Genomic DNA, 24,519 nt, shown 5'->3' with positions numbered 1-24,519 from the left:
GATCTCACCTCGTGGAGTTGCAATGATCATGAGAACGGTGAGGAATCAGCCCAGAACTACACGGGAGGATCTTGTCAATGATCCTAAGGCAGCTGGGACCATAGTCACCAAGAAAACAATTGGTAACACACTACGCCGTGAAGGACTGAAATCCTGCAGCGCCCGCAAGGTCCCCCTGCTCAAGAATACATATACATGCCCGTCTGAAGTTTGCCAATGAACATCTGAATGACTCAGAGGACAACTGGTGAAAGTGTTGTGGTCAGATGAGACCAAAATGGAGCTCTTTGGCATCAACTCAACTCGCCGTGTTTGGAGGAGGAGGAATGCTGCCTATGACCCCAAGAACACCATCTCCACCGTCAAACATGGAGGTGGAAACATTATGCTTTGGGGGTGTTTTTCTGCTAAGGGGACAGGACAACTTCACCGCATCAAAGGGACGATGGACATGGCCATGTACCGTCAAATCTTGGGTGAGAACCTCCTTCCCTCAGCCAGGGCATTGAAAATCGGTCGTGGATGGGTATTCCAGCATGACAATGACCCAAAACACCCGGCCAAGGCAACAAAGGAGTGGCTCAAGAAGAAGCACATTAAGGTCCTGGAGTGGCCTAGCCAGTCTCCAAACCTTAATCCCATAGAAAATCTGTGGAGAGAGCGGAAGGTTCGAGTTGCCAAACGTCAGCCGCGAAACCTTAATGACTTGGAGAACATCTGCAAAGAGGAGTGGGACAAAATCCCTCCTGAGATGTGTGCAAACCTGGTGGTCAACTACAAGAAACGTCTGACCTCTGTGATTGCCAACAGGGGTTTTGCCACCAAGTACTAAGTCATGTTTTGCAGAGGGGTCAAATACTTATTTCCCTCATTAAAATGCAAATCATTTTATAACATTTTTGACATTCGTTTTTCTGGATTTTTTTGTTGTTATTCTGTCTCTCACTGTTCATATAAACCTACTATTAAAATTAGAGACTGATCATTTCTTTGTAAGTGGGCAAACATACAAAATCAGCAGGGGATCAAATACTTTTTTCCCCCACTGTACATTTCTTTCCCGTACTGGTCCCCAGCGGGAATCAAACCCACAACCCTGGCGTTGCAAACACCATGCTCTACCAACTGAGCCACACACCTAATGTTGAGTTGCACCCACTTTTGCCCTCAGAACACCCTCAATTCGTCAGACATAGACTTTATAAGGTGTCGAAAGTGTGCCACAGGGATGCTGGCCCAAGTTGACTCCAATGCTTCCCACAGTTGTGTCAAGTTGGCTGGATTTCCTTTGGGTGTTGGACCATTCTTAATGCACACAGGAAACTGTTGAGCATGAAAAACCCAGCAGCGTTGCAGTTCTTGACACACTCAAACCGGTACCTACTATCATACCCCGTTCAAAGGCACTTAAATATTTTGTCTTGCCCATGGCACACACAATACATGTCTCAATTGTCTCAAAGCTTAAAAATCGTTCTTTAACCTGTCTTCTCTGCTTCATCTACACCAGTGGTTCCCAAACTTTTTATAGTCCCGTACCCCTTCAACATTCAACCTCCAGCTGCGTACCCCCTCTAGCACCAGGGTCAGTGCACTCTCAAATGTTGTTTTTTGCCATCATTGTAAGCCTGCCACACACACTGTACAATACATTTATTAAATATAAGAATGAGTGTGAGTTTCTGTCACAACCCGGCTCGTCAGAAGTCACAAAGAGTTCTTATTGGACCAGGGCACAAATAATAATACAATAATAATCCATAATTTTGCTCTTTATTTAACCATCTTAAATATAAAACCTTATTTGTTAATCAAAAATTGTGAATATTTCACCACAGGTTAATGAGAAGGGTGTGCTTGAAAGGATGCACATAACTCTGCAATGTTGGATTGTATTGGAGAGAGTCTTAAATCATTTTCCGCACGCAGTCTGTGCCTGTATTTAGTTTTCATGCTAGTGAGGGCCGAGAATCCACTCTCACATAGGTACATGTTTGCAAAGGGCATCAGTGTCTTATCAGCGCGATTTGCCAAGGCAGGATAATCTGAGCACAGCACAATCTTGAAATGTGGCAGTGGCTTCTGATTAAACTCAATTTTCACAGAACCGCTTGTTGCAATTTTGATGAGGCTCACTTGTTCAGATATCGGTAAGTGGACTGGAGGCAGGGCATGAAAGGGAAAACGAATCCAGTTGTTTGTGTCATCCGTTTTGGGAAAGTACCTGCGTAATTGTGCACCCAACTCACTCAGGTGCTTCGACAATATCACATTTGACACTGTCTGTAAGCTTGAGTTCATTTGCACACAAAAAAATCATACAATGATGGAAAGACCTGTGTGTTGTCCTTGTTAATGCAGACAGAGAAGAGCTCCCACTTCTTAATCATAGCCTCAATTCTTTCCCACACATTGAATATAGTTGCTGTAATCCTAGATTCAGATCATTCAGGCGAGAAAAAACATCACCCATTAGGCCAGTCGTGTGAGAAACTCGTCATCAGGCAAGAGGTCATACAAGTGAAAATGATGGTCAGTAAAGAAAACTTTACACTCCTCACTCAATAAAAAAAAACGAGTCAATACTTTGCCCCTTGATAACCAGCGCACTTCTGTATGTTGTAAAAGTGTTACATGGTCGCTGCCCATATCATTGCATAGTGCAGAAAATACATGAGAGTTCAGGGGCCTTGCTATAACAAAGTTAACCATTTTCACTGTGGTGTCCAAATCGTCTTTCAAGCTGTCAGGCATTCCCTTGGCAGCAAGAGCCTCTCGGTGTATGCTGCAGTGCACCCAAGTGGCGTCGGGAGCAACTGCTTGCATGTGCGTTACCACTCAACTATGTCTCCCTGTCATGTCTGTTGCGCCATCAGTACAGATACCAACATGAGCAGCAGCTATGTTTGGCAACATACGGACCATTAGTGGAATTCCCATGAGAGAGTAACGGTTAATGTGATTGGATGTTAATTATTTGACTAGGCTACCTGTATTTGACATTGTGTTGTTATTTCGCTGAACACTAGATGGTTTAATTTTATTTTTGGCAGTGAAACGAGGCTACTCAGGTGAGAAAAAAACCTCACCCAAATGTATAACCCTTTGGAAAATATAAATGTACTGTTTGAAAATGTGAAGAAACCCCCACCCCAAAAGATAAAAATAAATAAATAAATACATTTGAATCACATTTTTATTTTGGGTACCTCCGACGGCATTGCACACACCCCTGGGGGTTGTACTTTTCAAACAAAGCTGGGTCTTTGCTTTCAGTTGCAGTAAATACTTCTTTGTCATCATTCTCTCCCCATAAAACATCCCACTAGCCTCTCTCACTATAATATCGAAGCATTTGGAAATGTTGAATGTAGACAAGGGTTTTAGAAGCAGATATGCTGACGCACAGTAACTTAATTTTTAAGGTTTTTCCACATTTTATTATGTTACAGTCTTATTCTAAAATTAATTAAATAGTTTTTTTTCTTCATTAATCTACACACAACACCCCATAATGAAAAAGCAAATGCAGGTTTTTAGATATTTTTGCTAATAAATACAAATAACAATTTAAGAAATATGACATTTACATAAGTATTCAGATCCTTAAAGCAGGACTTTGTTGAAGCACCTTTGGCAGTGATTACAGCCTAGAGTATTCTTGCGTATGATTCTACAAGCTTGGCATACCTGTATTTGGGGAGTTGCTCCTATTCTTCTCTGCAGATCCTCTCAAGTGCTGTCAGGTTAGTTCGGGAGCGTTGCTGCGCAGCTAATTTCAGGTCTCTTCTGAGATTTTCGATCGGGTTCAAGTCCGGGATCTGGGGCTGGGCCACTCAAGGACATTCAGAGACTCGTCCCAAAGCCACTCCTGCCTTGTCTTGACTGTGTGCCTAGGTTTGTTATCCTGTTGGAAGGTGAACCTTCACCCCAGTCTGAGGTCCTGAGCGCTCTGGAGCAGGTTTTCATCAAGGATCTCTCTGTACTTTGCTCTGTTCATCTTTCCCTCGATCCTGACTAGTCTCCCAGTACATGCTGCTGCAAAACATCCACACAGCATGATGCTGCCACCACCGTGGGGATGGTGCCAGGTGTCCTCTAGATGTGACGCTTGGCATTCAGGCTAAAGAGTTCAATCTTGATTTCATCACACCAGAGAATCTTGTTTCTCATGGTCTGAGAGTCTTTAGGTGCCTTTTGGCAAACTCCAAGCAGGCTGTCATGTGCCTTTTACTGAGGAGTGGCTTCCGTCTGGCCACTCTACCATAAAGGCCTGATTGGTGGAATGCTGCAAAGACAGTTGTCCTTCTGGAAGGTTCTCCCATCTCCACAGAAGAACTCTAGAGCTCTGTCAGAGTGACCATCGAGTTCATGGTCACATCCCTGACCAAGGCCCTTCTCCCCAAAATTGCTCAGTTTCAGCTCTAGGAAGAGTATTGGTGGTTCCAAACTTCTTCCATTTTAGAATGATAGAGGCCCCTGTGTTCTTTGGGACCTTTAATGCTGCAGACATTTTTTGGTACCCTTCCCCAGATCTGTGCCTCGACACAATCCTGTCTAGGAGCTCTACAGACAATTTCTTCCAACTCATGGCCCTTCCAAATCATGTCCAATCAATTTAATGTACCACAGGTGGACTCCAATCAAGTTGTAGAAACCTCTCAAGGACGATCAATGGAAACAGGATGTACCTGAGATCAATTTCATATCTCATAGCAAAGGGTCTGAATACTTACATAAAAATTGCAAAAATGTCTAAAAAACTTTTCGGAGGGAAAACATTTATTTAATTCATTTTAGAATAAGGCTGTAATTTAACAAAATGTGGAAAAAGTCAAGGGGTCTGAATACTTTCCCAAAGGCACTGTATATTACCTGATTGTTAATTTAAATGCATAATAACAGAGTATCTTTGGACCAAAAAATCACAACTCAAATGTCTTTAAATTCATGATTGCTATGGGAATATCTAATTAAAAGTAAATTCTTCAATTCACTTACATCACAAGACAATATAGTATGGGCCCTGGTCAAAAGTAGCGCACTATATAGCGATTAGGGTGCCATTTGGGACCTATTCACTGACTGCAGCGAGCCCAGTCTAATTGATTTCCCCTGTTAATGAATAAACAGGACAGAGCGTTGGTTGTGCTGTATAGAAGGAATGCATTCTCCTGACACAAACCCTGGCACTGAGACAACTGGGCAGCCAGCCAACACACCACAACCCCAGAGAAATCACAATCTATTACTCTATGGGATGAATAAGATGCAACAGCCTCCAAGTGAATCGTTCAAAACAGGCAGAGCAGAGAGGGAGAGAGAGAAGGGGGGAAGAAGAGAGAGAGGCTGTTTGTGTGTGTATGTGTATGTGTGTGTGTGTGTGTGCGTGTGTGTGAGAGAGAGAGAGAGAGAGAGAGAGAGAGAGAAAGAGAGAGAGAAAGATAGAGAAAGAAGTAGAGGGAGGAGAGAGAGAGAGAGAGAGAGAGAGAGAAAGAGAGAGAGAGAAAGATAGAGAAAGAGAAGTAGAGGGAGGAGAGAGAGAGAGAGAAACTGTCTTTCCACCGTGAGAGTTCCCATACATTAACACAGTGAGGCCTGCTATACAGAGGGGGTCAGGGCTTTAATTGTGTGTTGCTGACAATAAGACAAGGGCATGCACACACACACACACACTGAGGGTTTCTGTGTGACTAAAGAGTTCACCTCGATGCGACCCAGTGGTAGTGAGGCATGTTGAACTCTGACCCCTGTCATTATCAGGCCAGACGGCTAGTTAGGACCAGGTGATAACCTCCAACCTTTGACTTTTAACCTTTGGAGGAGAACGGGCTGGCCTAATAATGAATGGGCTCTCTCTCACTCCCTCTTACTTTCTCTCTCCTCCCTCTCTCTCTTTATTTAGTTCTATGAGTACATGTTTGCATGCATAAGTATCTCTACATGGCAGTACAAACTGGACAGGGGTCATGTAAATACACTAGCCTCTAATCATTTCGTTAAAGTGGTCAATGTATGTTCTAAACATCGACAGACAGTCAGCACTGTCATAGCCAGTTCCCAGATCTATTTGTGTTGTATAGGTCCTAAGGTTGCTGTCTGACCAGTGACCATAGGAGTTGGCAGGACTGATCTGGAACCAGTCTAACGCTGTCAGGTCACCAATAGCACAATGACCACTAGTCATACTGCTGGGCTGATGTTAAAAGGGAACGTCAGATCCAACGCTCTGTACACGGAACACTGGCCATGCCTTTGGAGAATATTATTTCTGTTCTGTAGAGGACACACACTCACACACACACATACACACTGTGGGTATAGGAATCCTACAGATGCGAGAAGCGTGCTGTATTTTACTGGTCCCAGGGGTCGGCCTGCGGGGCGATGTTTAAACTCTTTTCTGTCTGTTAGCATGGTGCATTTAACCAGATGTTAGCCTCACTGACATAAATCACACGCTGTATTTCATGTGTGTGTGTATTTCATCCCTGCCCCAGCAGCGTTTTATGTCAGAAGTGTCTCTGCTCGTAAGTTAAAGGGCCCAAATGAGCCGTGAGATTGTGACCTGTGCATAGTTTATTCATAAAAGCCCCTCTGATACATGTGAGTGTGTGTGCAAATATGAGTGTGTCTATGAGTGTGTCTATGTGTGTGTGTGCATGTGTATGCATGTGTGTTTATATGTGTGTGTGTGTGTGCGTGCGTGTTTGTGTGGGTGCGTGTGTGTGTATGCATGGGCTCGTGTGTGTGTGTGTGTGATACTGCACACTCTGTTTAGAATCAGTGTTATTCAATCTGACAGTAGACAGCAGGCCAGTCATCACACACTCAGTGACCAACAAGATGTCACTGTCTCACTTCAGTATCCAACGTTTGGGGGGGATAAACATCACATTTTGACTGGTTAAGGTAAAGGTAAAGGTTAAGGTTGGGGATAGGTTTAAAACAGGAAAAACTTGACGGTTAAGTTTAGGCATTAATTCCGACTGGCTAAGACAAGGGTTAAGGGTTGGGACAGGGTTAAAGTTAAAACAGAAAAAACTTGACGGTTAAGTTTAGGCATTGGGCCTCTCGAGTGGCACAGCGGTCTAATGCACTGCATCGCAGTGCTTGAGGCGTCACTATAAAAGCTGGTTTGATCACAGGCTGTGTCACAGCCAGCCGTGATCGGGAGACCCATATGGCGGCGCACAATTGGCCCAGTGTCGTCCGGGTTAGGTGAGGGTTTGGCCGACCGGGATTTCCTTATCCCATCACACTCTTGCGACTACTTGTTGCGGTCCAGGCGCCTGGAAGCTGACTTCGGTCGCCAGCTGGACGGTGTTTCCTCCGACACATTGTGTCAAGAAGCAGTGCGGCTTGGCAGGGTCGTGTTTCGGAGGACGCACGGCTCTCGACCTTCGCCTCTCCAGAGTACATAGAGCAGTTTCAGTGATGGGACAATTGGAAATTACGAAATTGGGGAGAAATAGGGGTAAAAAAAAAAATATAATAATATGTTTAGTCATTAGTTCCAACTGGCTAAGGTAAGGGTTAAGGTTTGGGATTGGGTTAAAACAGAAAATAATAAAAACAAGTGTTCTCACAGACTCACGTCAGAGTTAGACGTTCATCCATGTTTCTCAAACGTCAAATTTCAAAGTTGTTCAAAGTGTTTAAGGTTAAGTTTAGACATCACCCTGAATTTTTAAGGTTAGGATGACAGGGCTTCCCAGATTTCACTTATATCTTTCTCTTCTCTCTCTATCTCTCTTTCTCTCTCTCTCTCCTACACCTCCTTTTCACCTCACCTCATCTCTCTCTCTCTCTCTCCACCCTCTAGACCCCCTCATCCCATTTCTCGAGTGAGCTGAGTACGTCCCACAAAGTGGCTATCAAATCCTGCAGAGGCTCTGCACCACCACTGAGTAACACCCTACAACACAGTACAAATACACACTTGCACTGTCAGTCCAATCCTCTTCTGCTTGTTATGCTTCCCTGTTCCGCTCTCTCCTATAACAACCCCAAAACCCATGGTCCTGCCAGGTACTGCTGCTTGTTTGTGTTGCCTTGCTATCTCTAGGTGTCAGTTTCATGTAATCGCACACCCAGTGCCCAAACACACACACACACACGTACATGTGCACACACATAGCACACAAACACCACAAGCACACAGACACACAGTTGGACATTGGTAGTGCTCCTCTCTCTCTATCTCTCTTGCACTCTCTCTCTCTGAAGCGAGAGGTGGAAAGTGAATCTCACTCTGTTGTGCTAGTTTCTACACCAGCTCCCTAACCGTGTTCTCTTCTCCCTCTCTTTCCCTCTTTCTCTTGCTCCCTCTCGCTCTCTCTTTCCTCTCTCTATCTATCTATATTTCCTCTCTCTCTCTTTCTTTGTCTCTCTCTCTCTGTCTTTCCTCACTCTTCCTTTTTCTCTTGTGTGTGTTTGTGGGTGCGTGTCTGTGAATGAACGTGCACGTGTGTGTGTGTGTGTGTGTGTGTGTGTGTGTGTGTGTGTGTGTGTGTGTGTGTAGCTGTGCTATATCATGTAATTGCAGAATAGCCTGTATCTGGTTCTTGCAGACAGACAGGAGAGATCCCTCTGAGTGATAAAAAATCAGAAAGACTATACAGGGAAGAATGATCTAGAGGTTTCTAAAGACCAACCATTCATTACACTTTGAAGTGATTTTAGAGCTCTGAGTAGAGGCACAGAGGCTATGAAAAAAAAGTTTAACAAATAATCACTACCTAAAAATATAAATAATGTGCTTTGATTTGTTCCATTAAGGCCACCGGTTTATGTGCTTAGATTTTAAAACTCTGAAGTTCCCCCTCAGTTCTCCAGCTACAATCAAGGGCATCCCTAGACCAGACCAAGTAGTGTATGTGTGAGATACCTCTAGGCTGGTACTCTACCATGTGGAAAGAATGTGACTTCACCAGTGGCCAAAACATTTCAAAGATTTTACTGAGTTTTACAGTTCATATAAAGAAATCAGTCAATTGAAATAAATTCATTAGGCCCAAATCTATGAATTTCACATGACTGGGAATACAGATACTGTATGCAGCTGTTGGTAACAGATACCTTAAAAAAAGGTAGGGGCGTGGATCAGCAAACCAGTTAGTATCTGGTGTGACCACCATTTTCCTCATGCAGCACAACACACCTCCTTCGCCTAGATTTGATCAGGCTGTTGATTGTGGCCTGTGGAATGTTTTCCTACTCCTCTTCAATGGCTGTGCGAAGTTTCTGGATATTGGCAGGAACTGGAACACACTGTCGTATATGTCGATCCAGAGCATCCCAAACTTGCTCAATGGGTGACATGTCTGGTGAGTATGCAGGCCATGAAAGAACTGTGACATTTTCAGCTTCCAGGAATTGTGTACAGATCCTTGAGACATGGGGCCGTGCATTATCATGCAGAAACATGAGGTGATGGAGGCGGATGAATGGTACGACATTGGGCCTCAGGATCTCGGCAAGGTATCTCTGTGCATTCAAATGGCCCTCGATAAAATGCAATTATTTCCGTTTTCCATAGCTTATTCCTGCCAATACCATAATCCCACCGACCACAATGGGGCACTCTGTTCACAACGTGGACATCGGCAAACCACGCGCCCACACATGCCAAATACGTGGTCTGCAGTTGTGAGGCCGGCTGGACGTAATGCTAAATTCTCTAAAACGATGTTGGAGGTGGCTTATGTTAGAGAAAGGAACATTTAATTCTCTGGCAACAGCTCTGGTGGACATTCCTGCAGTCAGCATGCCAAATACACATTCCCTCAAAACTTGAGACATATGTGGCATTGTGTTGTTTGACAAAACTGCACATTTTAGAGTGGCCTTTTATTGCCCCCAGCACGAGGTGCACTTGTGTAATGATCATGCTGTTTAATCACCTTCTTGACATGCCACACCTGTCTGGTGGATGGACTAACTTGTCAAAGGAGAAATGCTCACTAACAGGGATGTAAACAAATTTGTGAACAATATTTGCGAGAAATAAGCTTTTTGTGCTTATGGAACATTTATGGAATACTTTTTTTCAGCTCATGAAACATGGGACCAACACTTTACATGTTGCGTTTATACTGTATGTTTTTTCAGTGTAGATTGAGTCTTTAGAGGAGTTTGGTAGCAGTTGTGTGTTAGAAGGATTATTATGGTGTGTCTGAAACGTTGCAGTGTTAGGTGTAGTATCAGACTAGGAGGCTCTCAGGACATGGAGCCGGTACATCAGAGAAGCTCTGGATCTTAACAGCATGTCAGCAGCCTCTAACCCGCCAGGCTAGAACTGATAAGGGTTCAATCTGTTTCACACACACACACACACACACACACACACACACACACACACACACACACACACACACACACACACACACACACACACACACACACACACACACACACACACACACACACACACACACACACACACAAAGACACAGACACATGTACGTTTGCCAAGTGTAAATCTCAAATGCTTCACTCTAACAGGATGGAGACACACACCGGAAGCCATAGTCAATCAAAAGCTGTAACCAGGTTTCCAGAAAAAAGTCTAAATTGTTCTTGAAATCGTTGTTTTTTTATGACACTGACCCTGTGATCAGTGTTTTAAAAAATGCATTAATCCGAACATAACAGAGTAAAATATTTAAATAAAGCATTTATTTTATTTGTACCAACATTTGGGTATTTCAAGAGCAGCATATGTTGGAATATCACATTGTGTGCTTGGACTTTGCAACTTTATTGTAACTATTTGACCATGAACCAGTCATTGAAATTAAATGTACACTCTGAAGTAACCTATATATTATCATTTGAATAGATAAACATGTGGTTTTCCATATAAAAAGATAAAGTTCAGGTACAATTCATGCCGTCTACTTTCCAAGGACCATGTAAAAGAGTGAGTTATGGCTCAGGGAAGTGAATATGTCACATAGTTGATTCTAGTCCTATAAAAACACAACATATATTTTCATAATGGAATATGATCTGCATCCAAAATGGCACCCTATTCGCCATATCGTGCACGGTTTTTCAAAAGCAGTGCACTACATATGGAATAGGGTGCTATTTGGGACACATTTTCTCTCCTCTGCATGAGCTCAATGAAACAGCTTCTATGAATCTCTGTCTTCCAATGCTATCAACGTAGACATGTGCACACATGTTGAGTGTGTGTGTGTGAGAGAGAGAGAGAGAGAGAGAGAGAGAGAGAGAGAGAGAGAGAGAGAGAGAGTGTGTGTGTGTGTTCGTAGACACTTGCTGAATGAGTTTTCCCTGAACACTTCATATTTCCTGATGAAACATGAAAGGTTTGCAGACTTGTGTTATCATTCAGAGTGTCTGGACTGATTAAAACTGACACATGTTTTCCTAGATTAAGTCGGCCATATGTCTCTTTCATCCTTCTCCTATCCACACTTTACATTGTCCTCCTGTCCTTCTCGGCCAAGTTTGTCTGACTCTATTAAGCCAGTTTCTTGTCTTTGTACTGTTTTAAATAGAATGTTCAGTCTGAAGCATAGAACCAGAAGGATTCTAGTATTACATAGACCGATTCTATTCATACTGCCTGAGATGGTGCACTGTAGATGAAAACCTGGGCCCAGATTCACAAAACCTTCTTAAGAAGACATTTCTTATTAACTGCCATTTTCTCCTTAACTATAGACTTATGAAGAAAGATAAGCTATGTTGCTATTTCTCAAAAAGGTTCTTATGTTTATCCTTAAGCAAAAAGTAAAGAAGAAATGTGATTCTTGAAAATAAAGTTATTGGAAATGTTTTTAATTTCAAGATAGATAAACCCTTGTCTTAAACTCTGGGCAGTGATAAACAAATCTCATGAAAGCAAAGATGTTTAATTCACTCACAAACTTCAGCTGAAAGTTTCAGTATTGACTATTTTAAACCCAATAACATGTTTTACAACAGTAATCTCAGTAAGAAATATGCTAACATGATTGCCATTGCTAGCTAGATAGCTAGGAAAAACGGTTGCCTAGCAACGGACATCTTAAGAAGATTTGTAAGAAGATATTTGAGAAGTTCGTAAGAGAATCATCAAATCTTAAGATATTGTTGAGGAATTGCACTTAAGAACTATTTTATGAACTTCTTATTTTTTTTCTTAAGATGTTTCTTAAGTTTTTGCAGAACAAGTGTTTTGTGAATCTGGGCCCTGGTTCTAAATTGACCAACCTGAGTAGCAAAGTAAAAAACAAAACATAAATGAAGGAATGAATGAATGAAACGTTCTCTTTCCCATCCTCACTGAAACTGGAAGGGAACCACTCTCTTTTCTTTACTTTGTTCTTTCACTTTACTTCCCTCACAACCTCCCCTCTCTCACTAAACTCTCTTTCCCCTCTTTCTCCTCCCTCTTGTCCCAGCTTTTTCATTCTCTCTCTAAAGCCCACTCGTTCTCTCCTTCTTTCCATCACTCGCTCACCTCCCTTTTTTCTCTCTCCTTTCTCCCTCATTCTCTCTCTTACACCCCATTCTCCCTCACCCCCTCTCTCTAACTGCCCCCTCCCTCCCTCCCTCTCTCCTTTTCTCTCTGTAGACTAATTCGCCCTCAGTAATTAGTTGGCTAGTTAATTGGCTGTCTAACTGGTCGACCAGACAAAAGACAGAGCAGGCTTGGACAACAGAGACACAGAGGAGAGTGTCCCCTCCACATTCTATAGACTCTAGACTCACATTGACTCTCTCTCTCTCTCTCTCTCTCTCTCTCTCTCTCTCTCTCTCTCTCTCTCTTTCTCTTCTTTCTCCTCTAACCTTCTCTTTTTCTCTCGCTAGTTGCCGTGCACACACACACACACACTCACTCTAAGTTTCACACACACACAAACACACACATCAGGGGTCATACAGTAGTTGATTTGGGAAAAGTGTGTATTGCTCTGTCCTGCACTCGAGTCATAGCCGGAGAGCCCTCCACGCTGTCTGTCTCTCTGTACTTAAACTACTCCTGGCTAGTTTCTCACTAGACTCACTGTCTGTTGTCAGCACATCACTCCTACCACATGAGATTTATTGCCATTTTCTGTGTTACATTCGCAAAAATATAACTAATATGTCACTGTCAGGAAAATATATCTCAAATCGTTAAATATCACTATTTGTACATATACTAATGAGACCATGTTGAAATTAACATTGTGAATGATGATAATCTATTCATCACTTACTGCATTATGATTTTATGAAGATTTTCTTATAGAATAGCTCCCTGATCAGCCCAGTCACTGATAATGTTCAAGAAATGTTGCTCGCTAAAATCAGTTAAAATATTAAAAGTCAAATATGGTTTCAATCAGCATCTGATTTTGATATTTTCTTCTTCTTTTGTTTTAACTGAGAATTTGTTTGGAAGCACATTTAAGTTTAGGGTCGGTTTCCCTGACCCAGAATAAACCTACTCCTGGAGTTAAAAGCATGCTGAATGCAGAATCTCTGAAAGTGTTTTCAGAGATTCAGGAATAGCCTTAGACTGTGCCTGGTATAAGGGTTTATCTGAAAAGCTGCTGTCACTGAGATCAGTCTGAAACTGTCAACTTGTTCTTTTTACGCACACTAGCAGTTCTACTGTAGTCTGATACATAAACTGAAAATGTTTCCCTTGTCTACAGTAACTTTTATTTTAATCTCTGCCATTGCAATAACAATAAATCGTTGCAATATTTGACATGAAACATCCCCTTGGTCTTTCCTTTAATGTCACTCTGTTTTATAGTAGAAGTTATATTGAACACATGGACATTTCATTATGGTCTATCTATTATTTCCAGCTTTCTCATACAGTAGAATAAACACTGACTTGCATATTAACTGACCTAATGGAATATAATACATTCTAATATCTAACCTGGAACATTACTATACTTTCTTCCCTAGCTACAGTATATCTTATAGCAGTTGCATTAACTTAAAAGGTGTATATTTGTATCTATAACTATCAAAATTGTTTCAGTGTTTTGTTCTTTCCTATCCAAAGATTATTCCTTCCATTACTTAAAATGAAACATAAATCTTGTTCTACAATATCTTCTGTTCAAAGCTCTGAAGCAGGAGTAAGAGTTAACCTGCATTGGGGCTTGTGCTCTCTCCCATCTAGAGCCAGTGTGATGTGTGGAGGCACAAACAACATTCAACCTGACAAACAGTCAACTAAACAAGTTATTACTATAGGGAAGGGACAATTACCATGTAATTTAGGGGCTATCTTTTACACAAGTTAGTATACAGTCTCTAAACATGCAAGAAAAAAGAAGGTTGTGAATAAGTGTGTGATCTTACCTGGAGCCGGGGTGGCCTGGTTCCCAGCAAACTGCATGGGGATACACAGATCATTATCAATAGGAAACTTATCACAGGTCAACATCTCTGGCCAAGGGAACCCATAGGTTTCCATAACGGGGGCACAGCTATCCCTCACGGCCTCACACAGCGAGCGGCACGGGTAGATGGGCCTGTCCAGACACACTGGGGCGAAAAGGGAACACAGGAACACCTGTGTATCTGCGTGGCACCGCTTGGCGAGGAGCGGCACCCAGCTACCCGCCTGCTGTTTGACCTCCGGCATGGTCTCGTGGTCCAGCAGGTTGGGGAGGCGCATCTTCTTGTAGCCCACGTTGTGACAGAGGCGTAAATCGGCAGAGATGTCCACACACTGCGGCTGCTTCGTGTAGAAACGACCGTTGTGGAAGTTGTCTGATTGCCAGCTGTAGTAGTCGTATTCGTCGGCGGTCGAGACAGGGGAGGTGAGGAAGAGGAGGAGGAGGAAGAAGGACATGGAGAGGGACAGTGCCATGGTGGAGAAGGGGGTAGTGAGTAGTTGTGCCCGCTGCTGCCTGCTGTTGCTGTGGTTCTTTTGTCCCTGTGCCATGTTGCTCTGAGCTCTGGGAGGGAGAAAGAAAAGAGGAACGTATCCAAATTGTCCAACGTGACTCGGGGCTTTTGGTGAATAAAGACTGTGCTGAAGAAATGAACTGTAATCCTTTTTTTCCTGTCCAAGAACGAGAGCAAGAGCTGAGATAGAAAACAAAAAGAAAGTGTGTATTCTGGTCTTCTTTCAACAGAGAGAAAATGTGTGTGTTAGTGTGTGTCCAGTCATCTCATCTCTGCGCTGGTAGAGCTGTGTGTCTCTGCCTCAGGATGTTGTAAGTGAGGAGATAAGGGTAAGACGAGGGGTCAGTGGAGGGTGAGTGCTGTGTGTGCCTCCTTTCCCTCTAATTCTCTGTCAAATTCTAAATCTCTCTATCTCTCTCTTGCTCTCTTCCTGAAGTTCTCTCTATCTCACTCCACAGCTGTCTCTTCCTCTGTCTCTGCCTTCACCTCTCTCCTTCTCTCTCTGTCTGTGTCTAACAGTGTGTGTGGAGCAACTACAGTATATCAGCTAGTGGGATAGTTTCTCCCTGTATTCTGTCAGGTCCCCTAGCAGACTCCCAGAACACTTTCCCTCCCACTGGCCCCACACAGCTCTGGCTCAGCCTATCACAGGCCTCACACAGTGCTACCTCAACCAATCAGAGACCAGGGGGAGGTCTTGAGGGGGGATGAGATTCTCCCCCCTCATCACCCTCTCTGGTAGACACTCCCTGAGGCAGAGAGAGGCAGGCTGAGGAGAGAGAGAGAGAGTAGCACTACCAATGTCCAACTGTGTGTGTGTGTCTGTGTGCTGAGTGTGCACATGTGGAGCGAGAGAGACAGATAAAGAAGGAGAGTTCGAGAGGTAGTGGGGAGTGAGAGGGAGAACGAGAGAAAGCGGGAGAGATAGGAGAGGGAGAGGAAGAAGTGAGAGAGAAGGAAAGCCCAATATGTCGAGACTTTTCTACTTTCCCTGCTCTCTCTCTCTCACACACACACACACACACACACACACACGACACACACACACACACATGCACACACACGCACACACACACGCACAGAGTCGGGTGGCAGTGAAATGTTTGTGCACTATATTGAGAGTCAGGCAGGCTACAGCAGCTACAGGTGGCTAGGTCATTTGGTTACGCTCTGTGAGATATGCTAATGTCTATGGTGGTGTTGAATAGAGGCACGCTGCCTTTCTGTCTCTTTCCATCAGTAACACTGACACACACAACACACAGAGGGGCCCAGCAATAGCATCAAAATGAATCCAATTCTCATTCAACTCTCATTCAAAGCACTCTAACTTAGTGGGTGGACTGGTATGTTGGATTCATATGGATGCCCTCAATTAGGTGATTTCTCAGTGTTCTACACATTCCTCAAATTCTGTTGTGTCACCATATTGGGAGGACAAAGACAGTACCAATGGATTTTAGAGCTATGTCCACTAATTAGGGGGGTCAAACACACACACAGCATTTAACCCAGCGACCATGCAGCTTTGCTGAAACCTCCCCGCTGCCAGGACATATGGGCTCATGTCACTGTCCAGACATTCACATCAATACCACAATAAAGCAGGGCTAGAGATTGGGAATTTGTCAATTGATTGACTTATTCCCTTTAGCTTCATGTGGAGCGAAGGGGCCTCAATCAGACACATTTTAGTGGATTTGTGTTTGCATGTTCTTTGCATGCTAAAGCTGGTGTAAATCTTATAAATAGGGGTTCACAGCGAAGCTTACCTTTCAGTCAGTCAACTTCGGTATAATATACTATGGGGAGTTGCACTCTCGCGACTTCGGTTGAAGGATGTACAATCACACCTGACAAGGCCAATGAATTCCGTGGCTCGCTGGAAGCCCCGCCTTCCACAGGTAATACGCCTGAGACTCAGATTCATTCATTAAATTATTCTGCTCTTCACCTCAGTGTGAAGAGGAACAATTCACGCTACTTAAACAAACAATTATGTTGTGCTAACTAAACTGTCTCTTAGTGCTAGAGTGTGCTCACCCCTACGACATTGTGTGTTGAAGGTTGTGCTTGTTCTCATAAGTTTTCTAATCACAAACAATTAGTTATTCTTCAATTTGCTGGTGCAATAGGTAAGATGGCTAAAAAATCGACCGAGACGACGATGGCCGAGCTGTTTTCGGGGTCGAGATCATGCCGCCAGTCATGTGGTTATAGCATTTCTCTGAAAGATACTCACAGTCTATGCTATGTGTAGTGTGTCTTGGCTTGGAGCATGCTTCGGCGGCCCTCGCTCGAACCAGTCCGTGTGCGCATTGCCATGTACTGTGTACAAACGTCCTGGAAAGACGTGTAGCATTTCTGAGGAAGCTTGGAATTACCGATGACGACGTTCCCTTCCCGGATGCCAGTACCTCGGCTGGGACCGAGGTGCTGGAAGCGGAGATGGATTGGGTGGTCGGAGAAAATGTCTAGTCTGCCTTGTCTGCCTGCGCCCACCCCGACTCCTGTGTGCTCTGTCGCCGGTTACGGGAGGCTACTCAAAGAGAGAGGGTGGCCAGGTTTGGTGGGTACACCCCGCCGCCTGTGTCAGACTTGGTCAAGCACTGCTTGCCTCTTTTCCCAGACTTGTTGATGAAGGGTCTGGTCCCACCTCAGTGATCCGGTCCAATGTGAAGTTTTGAGACCGGGCTAGCTAAATGAGCGCTGCATAGTGTTTTAACCAGGTTGGCTAACTCGCTGAGGCAAGCTAGCTATTACTAGCTATTCCTGCCTCCCCACGGTGGAGTTTCTGAGGTAGCTCTCTTGTTTAGCCTATGTTCAGTCCCTGGGGTAACTCCCGGAACAAGGGGCCTTGGCACGGGTCTGAGTGACCAGTGTGCCTCTCCACAAAAACATTACTGTGATTCCTGCCTGTAGCTCACTAGTCCATATGAGGTACAGACTATGGGCTCTACAGGCGATTAGTTGTTGGTAGCAGAGTCGTGCGGTCCAGCGCTGGGTGACAACCGGTTCCCGGAACCCATCTTACTGCCTAAACCTAAACCGAGGGAGACTCGTTGTGACAACAGTACCCCCAAGTGGCACTGCCAATTGGAATACGTCACTGATCGCTGGAGCCAGTGTACCCAGAGTGGGCCGTGCTTTAGGGAAACCTTGGCACATTAACACTGTTTTTTCAACTGAGTTCCAGTGTTCACGGGTGAAAAAAGTGTTGTCTCCTGTATGTGAGTTCGATAAAAAGTGTTCCCCATGTTCAGACACACGGTTGTTAAAAGTGGTGAAAATAGAAGAAAAAACAATCTCTCCCAGTTCACAAGGCGGCGTCCAGCCCCTTCAGATGGCACTTCACGGGAGTCTCGCTGTCTGCTCCGACAAATGGTGCGCATGCGCAGTGTCTCCCTGCGAACATTGACGTCAGGGTACAGGCTACAATTTTTTGTGCGTCCCACACGCTTCTGCAGGGCATCACGTTGACTGGTCCCGTGGCCTCAGTGGCCATTTTGAGGGGGGAAATATCCTCTCGTTTCCAGAAGCATGCAATCCGAGTGGTTCCTATGTCGAAGACCCGGGACTGCTGGTAGAGCCGGTGTTCCTTGTTACGAAAAGGGAAGGGACTTTATGTCCCATTCTAGACCAAGCACCTCAGAGTCTACAAACTCATGAGCCGCTGACTATTACAGCTATTGGCTGTTGGCGGCTGTGTCGAGGGGCCAAGCAGTGTTACACACATCCATGCTACCATATTCAGTCTCTAGGCTTCATAAAAAAACAGAAAAGGAGCTGTCTGACTCCATCCCAGCGCATTCCGTTTCTGAGTCTCAAGCTAGTATCATGCTTTTCTACCCTTTTACTCTTTTGGGACCCTCTCTCCTTCCGCCCCGTGGAAATCTAATTAGCGTAAATAAAAAATCCCCATTAAAATCTATCAGTTTAAGCTAGAGATATTTTTTGCATTGGATTAATCTCAATATACGCCATCCGCCTATGTCACACTTCCGCATCCGCATTTCTCATAAAATCATATGTAGCGTCCGAATGGTTTGGCCTATAAACTATTACTATTACAAACCACCCATCTATGGAAAGATGAGACTTACACAAACACGATAGTGTTCTCCGTATTGTTCTACAACTCCCACAAGCATCTTGGAACTCTTCTGAAGGTCCCCCAGTACCAGTTGAAAACATTAATGTAAGTACAATATATATATATAGTCACTGTGTAGTGTCAAAAATAAGGGGTTAAATACATTTAAAAAATAAATAAAATGTTTCCTGATCTTTCTTATATCTTGTCAGATATAGGACCGACACTTCAGAACAAACTTCCTTTGTTTTTTGTAGTGAATCTGTTATTCACTGTGTTTGTATGTTCTAATAGCACTAATAGCACTAAGGACAATTACACATTTTCATTAAATCATTTAGAATTAAAAAAATAATACTTCACAGGGTCTGAATTTTTTTTATGAAATAGTAAAACAATCCTTGGTATGACCTTTTATTTATTAATTTATAAAATGCATTTTCTAGGGGTGGATAGGCTTTAATACTGCAAATAGATTGTGGCTTCTATCGATATAATTGTCTGCATCATTTTCAATCCCCCATATATTTGTTTTGTAAATATATATATTATTTTAAATATATACAGTACCAGTCAAAAGTTTGTAAACACCGACTCACATCTTTATTTTTACTATTTTCTACATTGTGCACGGAAAACCCAGCCAACTATATATTATCCCTGTCGTCGTTCAAATCAAATCAAATTTATTTATATATCCCTTCTTACATCAGCTGATATCTCAAAGTGCTGTACAGAAACCCAGCCTAAAACCCCAAACAGCAAGCAATGCAGGTGTAGAAGCACGGTGGCTAGGAAAAACTCCCTAGAAAGGACAAAACCTAGGAAGAAACCTAGAGAGGAAACAGGCTATGAGGGGTGGCCAATCCTCTTCTGGCTGTGCTGGGGGGAGATTATAATAGAACATGGCCAAGATGTTCAAATGTTCATAAATGACCAGCATGGTCAGATAATAATAATCACAGTAGTTGTCGAGGGTGCAACAGTTCAGCACTTCAGGAATAAATGTCAGTTGGCTTTTCATAGCTGATCATTGAGAGTATCTCTAGCGCTCCTGCTGTCTCTAGAGAGTTGAAAACAGCAGGTCTGGGACAGGTAGCACGTCCGGTGAAAAGGTCAGGGTTCCATAGCCGCAGGCAGAACAGTTCAAACTGGAGCAGCAGCACGGCCAGGTGGACTGGGAACAGCAAGGAGTCATTAGACCAGGTAGTCCTGAGGCATGGTCCTAGGGGTCAGGTCCCCACAAGAGAGTGAGAGAGAAAGAAAGAAAGAATTAGAGAGAGCATACTTAAATTCACACAGGACACTGGAGAAATACTCCAGATATAACAGACTGACCCTAGCCCCCCGACACATAAACTACTGCAGCATAAATACTGGAGGCTGAGACAGGAGGGGTCAGGAGACACTGTGGCCCCCTCCGATGATACCCCCGGACAGGGCCAAACAGGCAGGATATAACCCCACCCACTTTGCCAAAGCACAGCCCCCACACCACCTGAGGGATATATTCATCCAACAACTTACTATCCTGAGACAAGGCCGAGTATAGCCCACAAAGATCTCCGCCACGGCACAACCCAAGGGGGTGCCAACACAGACAGGAAGACCACGTCAGTGACTCAACCCACTCAAGTGACGCAACCCTCCTAGAGACGGCATGGAAGAACACCAGTAAGCCAGTGACTCAGCCCCTGTAATAGGGTTAGAGGCAGAGAATCCCAGTGGAGAGAGGGGAACCGGCCAGGCAGAGAGAGCAAGGGTGCCTTTCTGTTCACCTTCACACTCCTGGGCCAGACTACACTCAATCATAGAACCTACTGAAGAGATGAGTCTTCAATAAAGACTTAAAGGTTGAGACGAGTCTGCGCCTCTCACATGGGTAGGCAGACCATTCCATAAAAATGGAGCTCTATAGGAGAAAGCCCTGCCTCCAGCTGTTTGCTTAGAAATTCTAGGGACAATTAGGAGGCCTGTGTCTTGTGACCGTAGCGTACGTGTAGGTATGTACGGCAGGACCAAATCGGAAAGATAGGTAGGAGCAAGACCATGTAGTGCTTTGTAGGTTAGCAGTAAAACCTTGAAATCAGCCCTTGCCATAACAGGAAGCCAGTGTAGGGTGGCTAGCACTGGAGTAATATGATCCAATTTTTGGGTTCTAGTCAGGATTCTAGCAGCCGTATTTAGCACTAACTGAAGTTTATTTAGTGCTTTATCCGGGTAGCTGGAAAGTAGAGCATTGCAGTAGTCTAACGTAGAAGTAACAAAAGCATGGATTAATATTTCTGCATCAATTTTGGGCAGAACATTTCTGATCTTTGCAATGTTGTGTAGATGGAAAAAAAGCTATCCTTGAAACAATCTTGATATGTTCGTCAAAAGAGAGATCAGGGTCCAGAGTAACGCCGAAGTCCTTCACAGTTTTATTTGAGACGACTGTACAACCATCAAGATTAATTGTCAGATTCAACAGAAGAACTCTTTGTTTCTTGGGACCTAGAACAAGCATCTCTGTTTTGTCCGAGTTTAAAAGTAGAAAGTTTGCAGCCATCCACTTCCTTATGTCTGAAACACAGGCTTCCAGCAAGGGCAATTTTGGGGCTTCACCATGTTTCATTGAAATGTACAGCTGTGTGTCATCCGCATAGCAGTGAAAGTTTACATTATGTTTTCGAATGACATCCCCAAGAGGTAAAATATATAGTGAAAACAATAGTGGTCCTAAAACGGAACCTTGAGGAACACCGAAATTTACAGTTGATTTGTCAAACAACAAACCATTCACAGAGACAAATTTTGGTTTCCAATCTCCAAAAGAATGTGGTGATCGAGGACAGATGCAGAGCCTCGGTCTGACGCCATTAAAAGGTCATTTACCACCATCACAAGTGCAGGCTCAGTGCTATGATGGGGTCTAAAACCAGACTGAAGCATTTCGTATACATTTTTTGTCTTCAGGAAGGCAGTGAGTAGCTGCACAACAGCTTTTTCAAAACATTTTGAGAGGAATGGGAGATTCGATATAGGCCGATAGTTTTTTTATATTTTCTGGGTCATGGTTTCGCTTTTTCAAGAGAGGCTTTATTACTGCCACTTTTAGTGAGTGTGGTACACATCCAGTGGATAGTGAGCCATTTATTATGTTCGACATAGGAGGGCCACGCACAGGAAGCAGCTCTTTCAATAGTTTAGTTGGAATAGTGTCCAGTATGCAGCTTGAGGGTTTAGAGGCCATGATTATTTTCATCATTGTGTCGTTCAGTCACGACTTCGTGAAACTTAAGATATTACAGTTTTTAATGTCCCATTGGTGGTATAGTTTTGAACTGAGATCATCCAGTTTATTTTCCAGTGATTGCACGTTGGCCAATAGAACGAATGGTAGAGGTGGGTTACCCACTCGCCGACAAATTCTCACAAGGATCCCCGATCTCCGCCCCCTGTATTTCCGTCTTTTCTTCATGAGAATGATGGGGATTTGGAGAAGCAGTAATCTCTGTTCTGATATCCAGAAACTCTTTTTGGTCATAAGAGACGGTAGCAGCAACATTATGTACAAAATCAGTAAAAAACTATGCGAAAAAACACACAAAATAGCACAGTTGGTTAGGAGCCTGTAAAATGGCTCCCCTCCAGTGCCATTCAGAAGAGTGTGTGTATGTACCCCACATCTGTTGCTAAGGGGTAATGATGTTAGGGACAGAAGTAGATTAACAGACAAAAGCATTTCCAACTCCCTCTCCTCGATTGAATTCTATACTGTTATTTTTTGTTATTTTTGTATTATTAAAAAATCTTGCATATCTTCCACAACTAAAGAATAATATGCATAATAATGTAGGCACTCATACAAAGGATTGTTACCTATAAACAGGACTGGCATTACAAATGTGATTCATCCAATACTGTCCCTAACATCATTACCCCTTAGCAACAGATGTGTGGTACATACACACACTCTCCCCTCAATTCCCCCACAAACAACCACAAGCTCAGGTGTTCAACAGTTGTTCCATCCACGAACCCAACTCAAGAGAAGACTTGATGTGCGAATGCATATGCAGTTGTAGCTGTTTGAGGCATGCAACATTTTGCAAGAATGGGGAGAGTTACTTAACTAATGTCAAGTCCTAGCTGATGGAGCTCAGATACACCCTTTTCGCCTGAAACACACACACACTGGTCCACCGTTGTGACCATTTCCCAAGCATCTCTGAGCAGTCAGACCTTTTGATTATTTTGTGCCACCAGATCCACAATAATTTGCCCCCTCTCTGATTGTCCGAGTGTGTCCCCCTCCCCATGGGTTACTGCAGCTAGTGTTGCCAGCACTGCCACTACCTTGGTGGGGGTCTCCACTGGAATTCCCACCGGCTAGGTACAAGGTCATCAAGGTTCTCGTTAGCAGCTTTGAGAAATTCCTTGTATATTATGCTCACCCACCCGGGGGCTTTGGCTTTGTTGGACCAACACTTCCAGGCAGGCTCAGACTCTTGAGAGGGCGGTGCTGCTTTAGTGAGTCTCTGACCGCATTTATCTTTCTGTCTTGGCTGCATATAAGCTACTTGCAGTAGGCCTATAAAACAGATAAGGACTTCTCATTTGTGTGTGGGTTGCTCAGGTGGGTTTCTAGGGTATAGGGTTGGGGACCGGTCCATCATGAAAGGAAATAGACTATATTTGTAATTTATTTTGAAATGTATATCCTATATCTGCACAACATTTAAACCATTTTCCCTTTTCACTCACTTAACTCACCACACTTTTACAATCATAAAAACACACACCCCATTTTCCATCACAACCACACTCACCCTATACACCCACACATACCCACATACTGTGCCTTCTATGTCCACTAGTATGACCTTCTTTAAAAAAAAATCCATATAGCTTAGTAGAACCCCTCTCCCGGCTTAGACAGGGCATAGACTCTTATGGGTTAAAGGGTTGAGTATAGGAGATATTTGTGCTGCGGCAAGTTGGGCATCACCACACTTTTGTGAGGTTTTATCGCTTGGATGTCACTGCTCCCATTATAGCACACAGTGTGTTTACTGCTGGGACAGGGTAAAGTCACTAGGCAGCATGCCATGTGTGTAATACCCAGACTGCCACATCTGGGTGGGCTGCCATGGGTCGTTTCATTTAGTGTCCGTTGGAGTCAGCTTGGTGCATGATTATATTTCCTCATAGTATGTTATACCGATGTCGACTGACTGAAAGGGAACGTAACATTATGACTTTAACTACTGTTCCCCGAAGAAGAGAAATGAGGTACAACACCTGTTTGCCCCTGCTCCGCCTATTCCTGGGCTCGGGGAAGAGCGGTATTAAATTGAGGGAATGAATCTGAGCCTCACGCTTATCACCTGTGTAAGGTGGGTCTTCCAGCAAGGTGTAGATTTCATTGGCCTTGTCATGCGTGATTGTAGAGCCGTCAACCCAGGTTGCGAGTGTGTGACTTCCCATAGTATGTTGTACCTCATTTCCCTCCTTCAGGGAACATTAGTTATATTCATCAAATTACTGTATTCTTGGATCACTTT

General features: G+C 43.7%; 1 protein-coding gene across 1 annotated transcript in view; it reads right to left on the bottom strand.

The window, feature by feature from the left end:
- LOC106612985 (secreted frizzled-related protein 5) overlaps positions 1-15,459 on the bottom strand; it is a 31,330-nt gene extending 15,871 nt beyond the window's left edge. Inside the window, exon 1 of the mRNA XM_014214766.2 lies at positions 14,326-15,459. Coding sequence (XP_014070241.1) covers positions 14,326-14,914 — 589 coding nt within the window. The 5' untranslated portion in view covers positions 14,915-15,459. The remainder of the gene's footprint in view (positions 1-14,325) is intronic.
- Between the last annotated feature and the right edge of the window lie 9,060 nt (positions 15,460-24,519).

Source organism: Salmo salar, chromosome ssa01 (assembly GCF_905237065.1).
Source record: "Salmo salar chromosome ssa01, Ssal_v3.1, whole genome shotgun sequence".
Lineage (NCBI taxonomy): Eukaryota > Metazoa > Chordata > Actinopteri > Salmoniformes > Salmonidae > Salmo > Salmo salar.
Note: the sequence above shows the minus strand (reverse complement) of the source record. Positions and strands in the feature narration are given on the sequence as shown.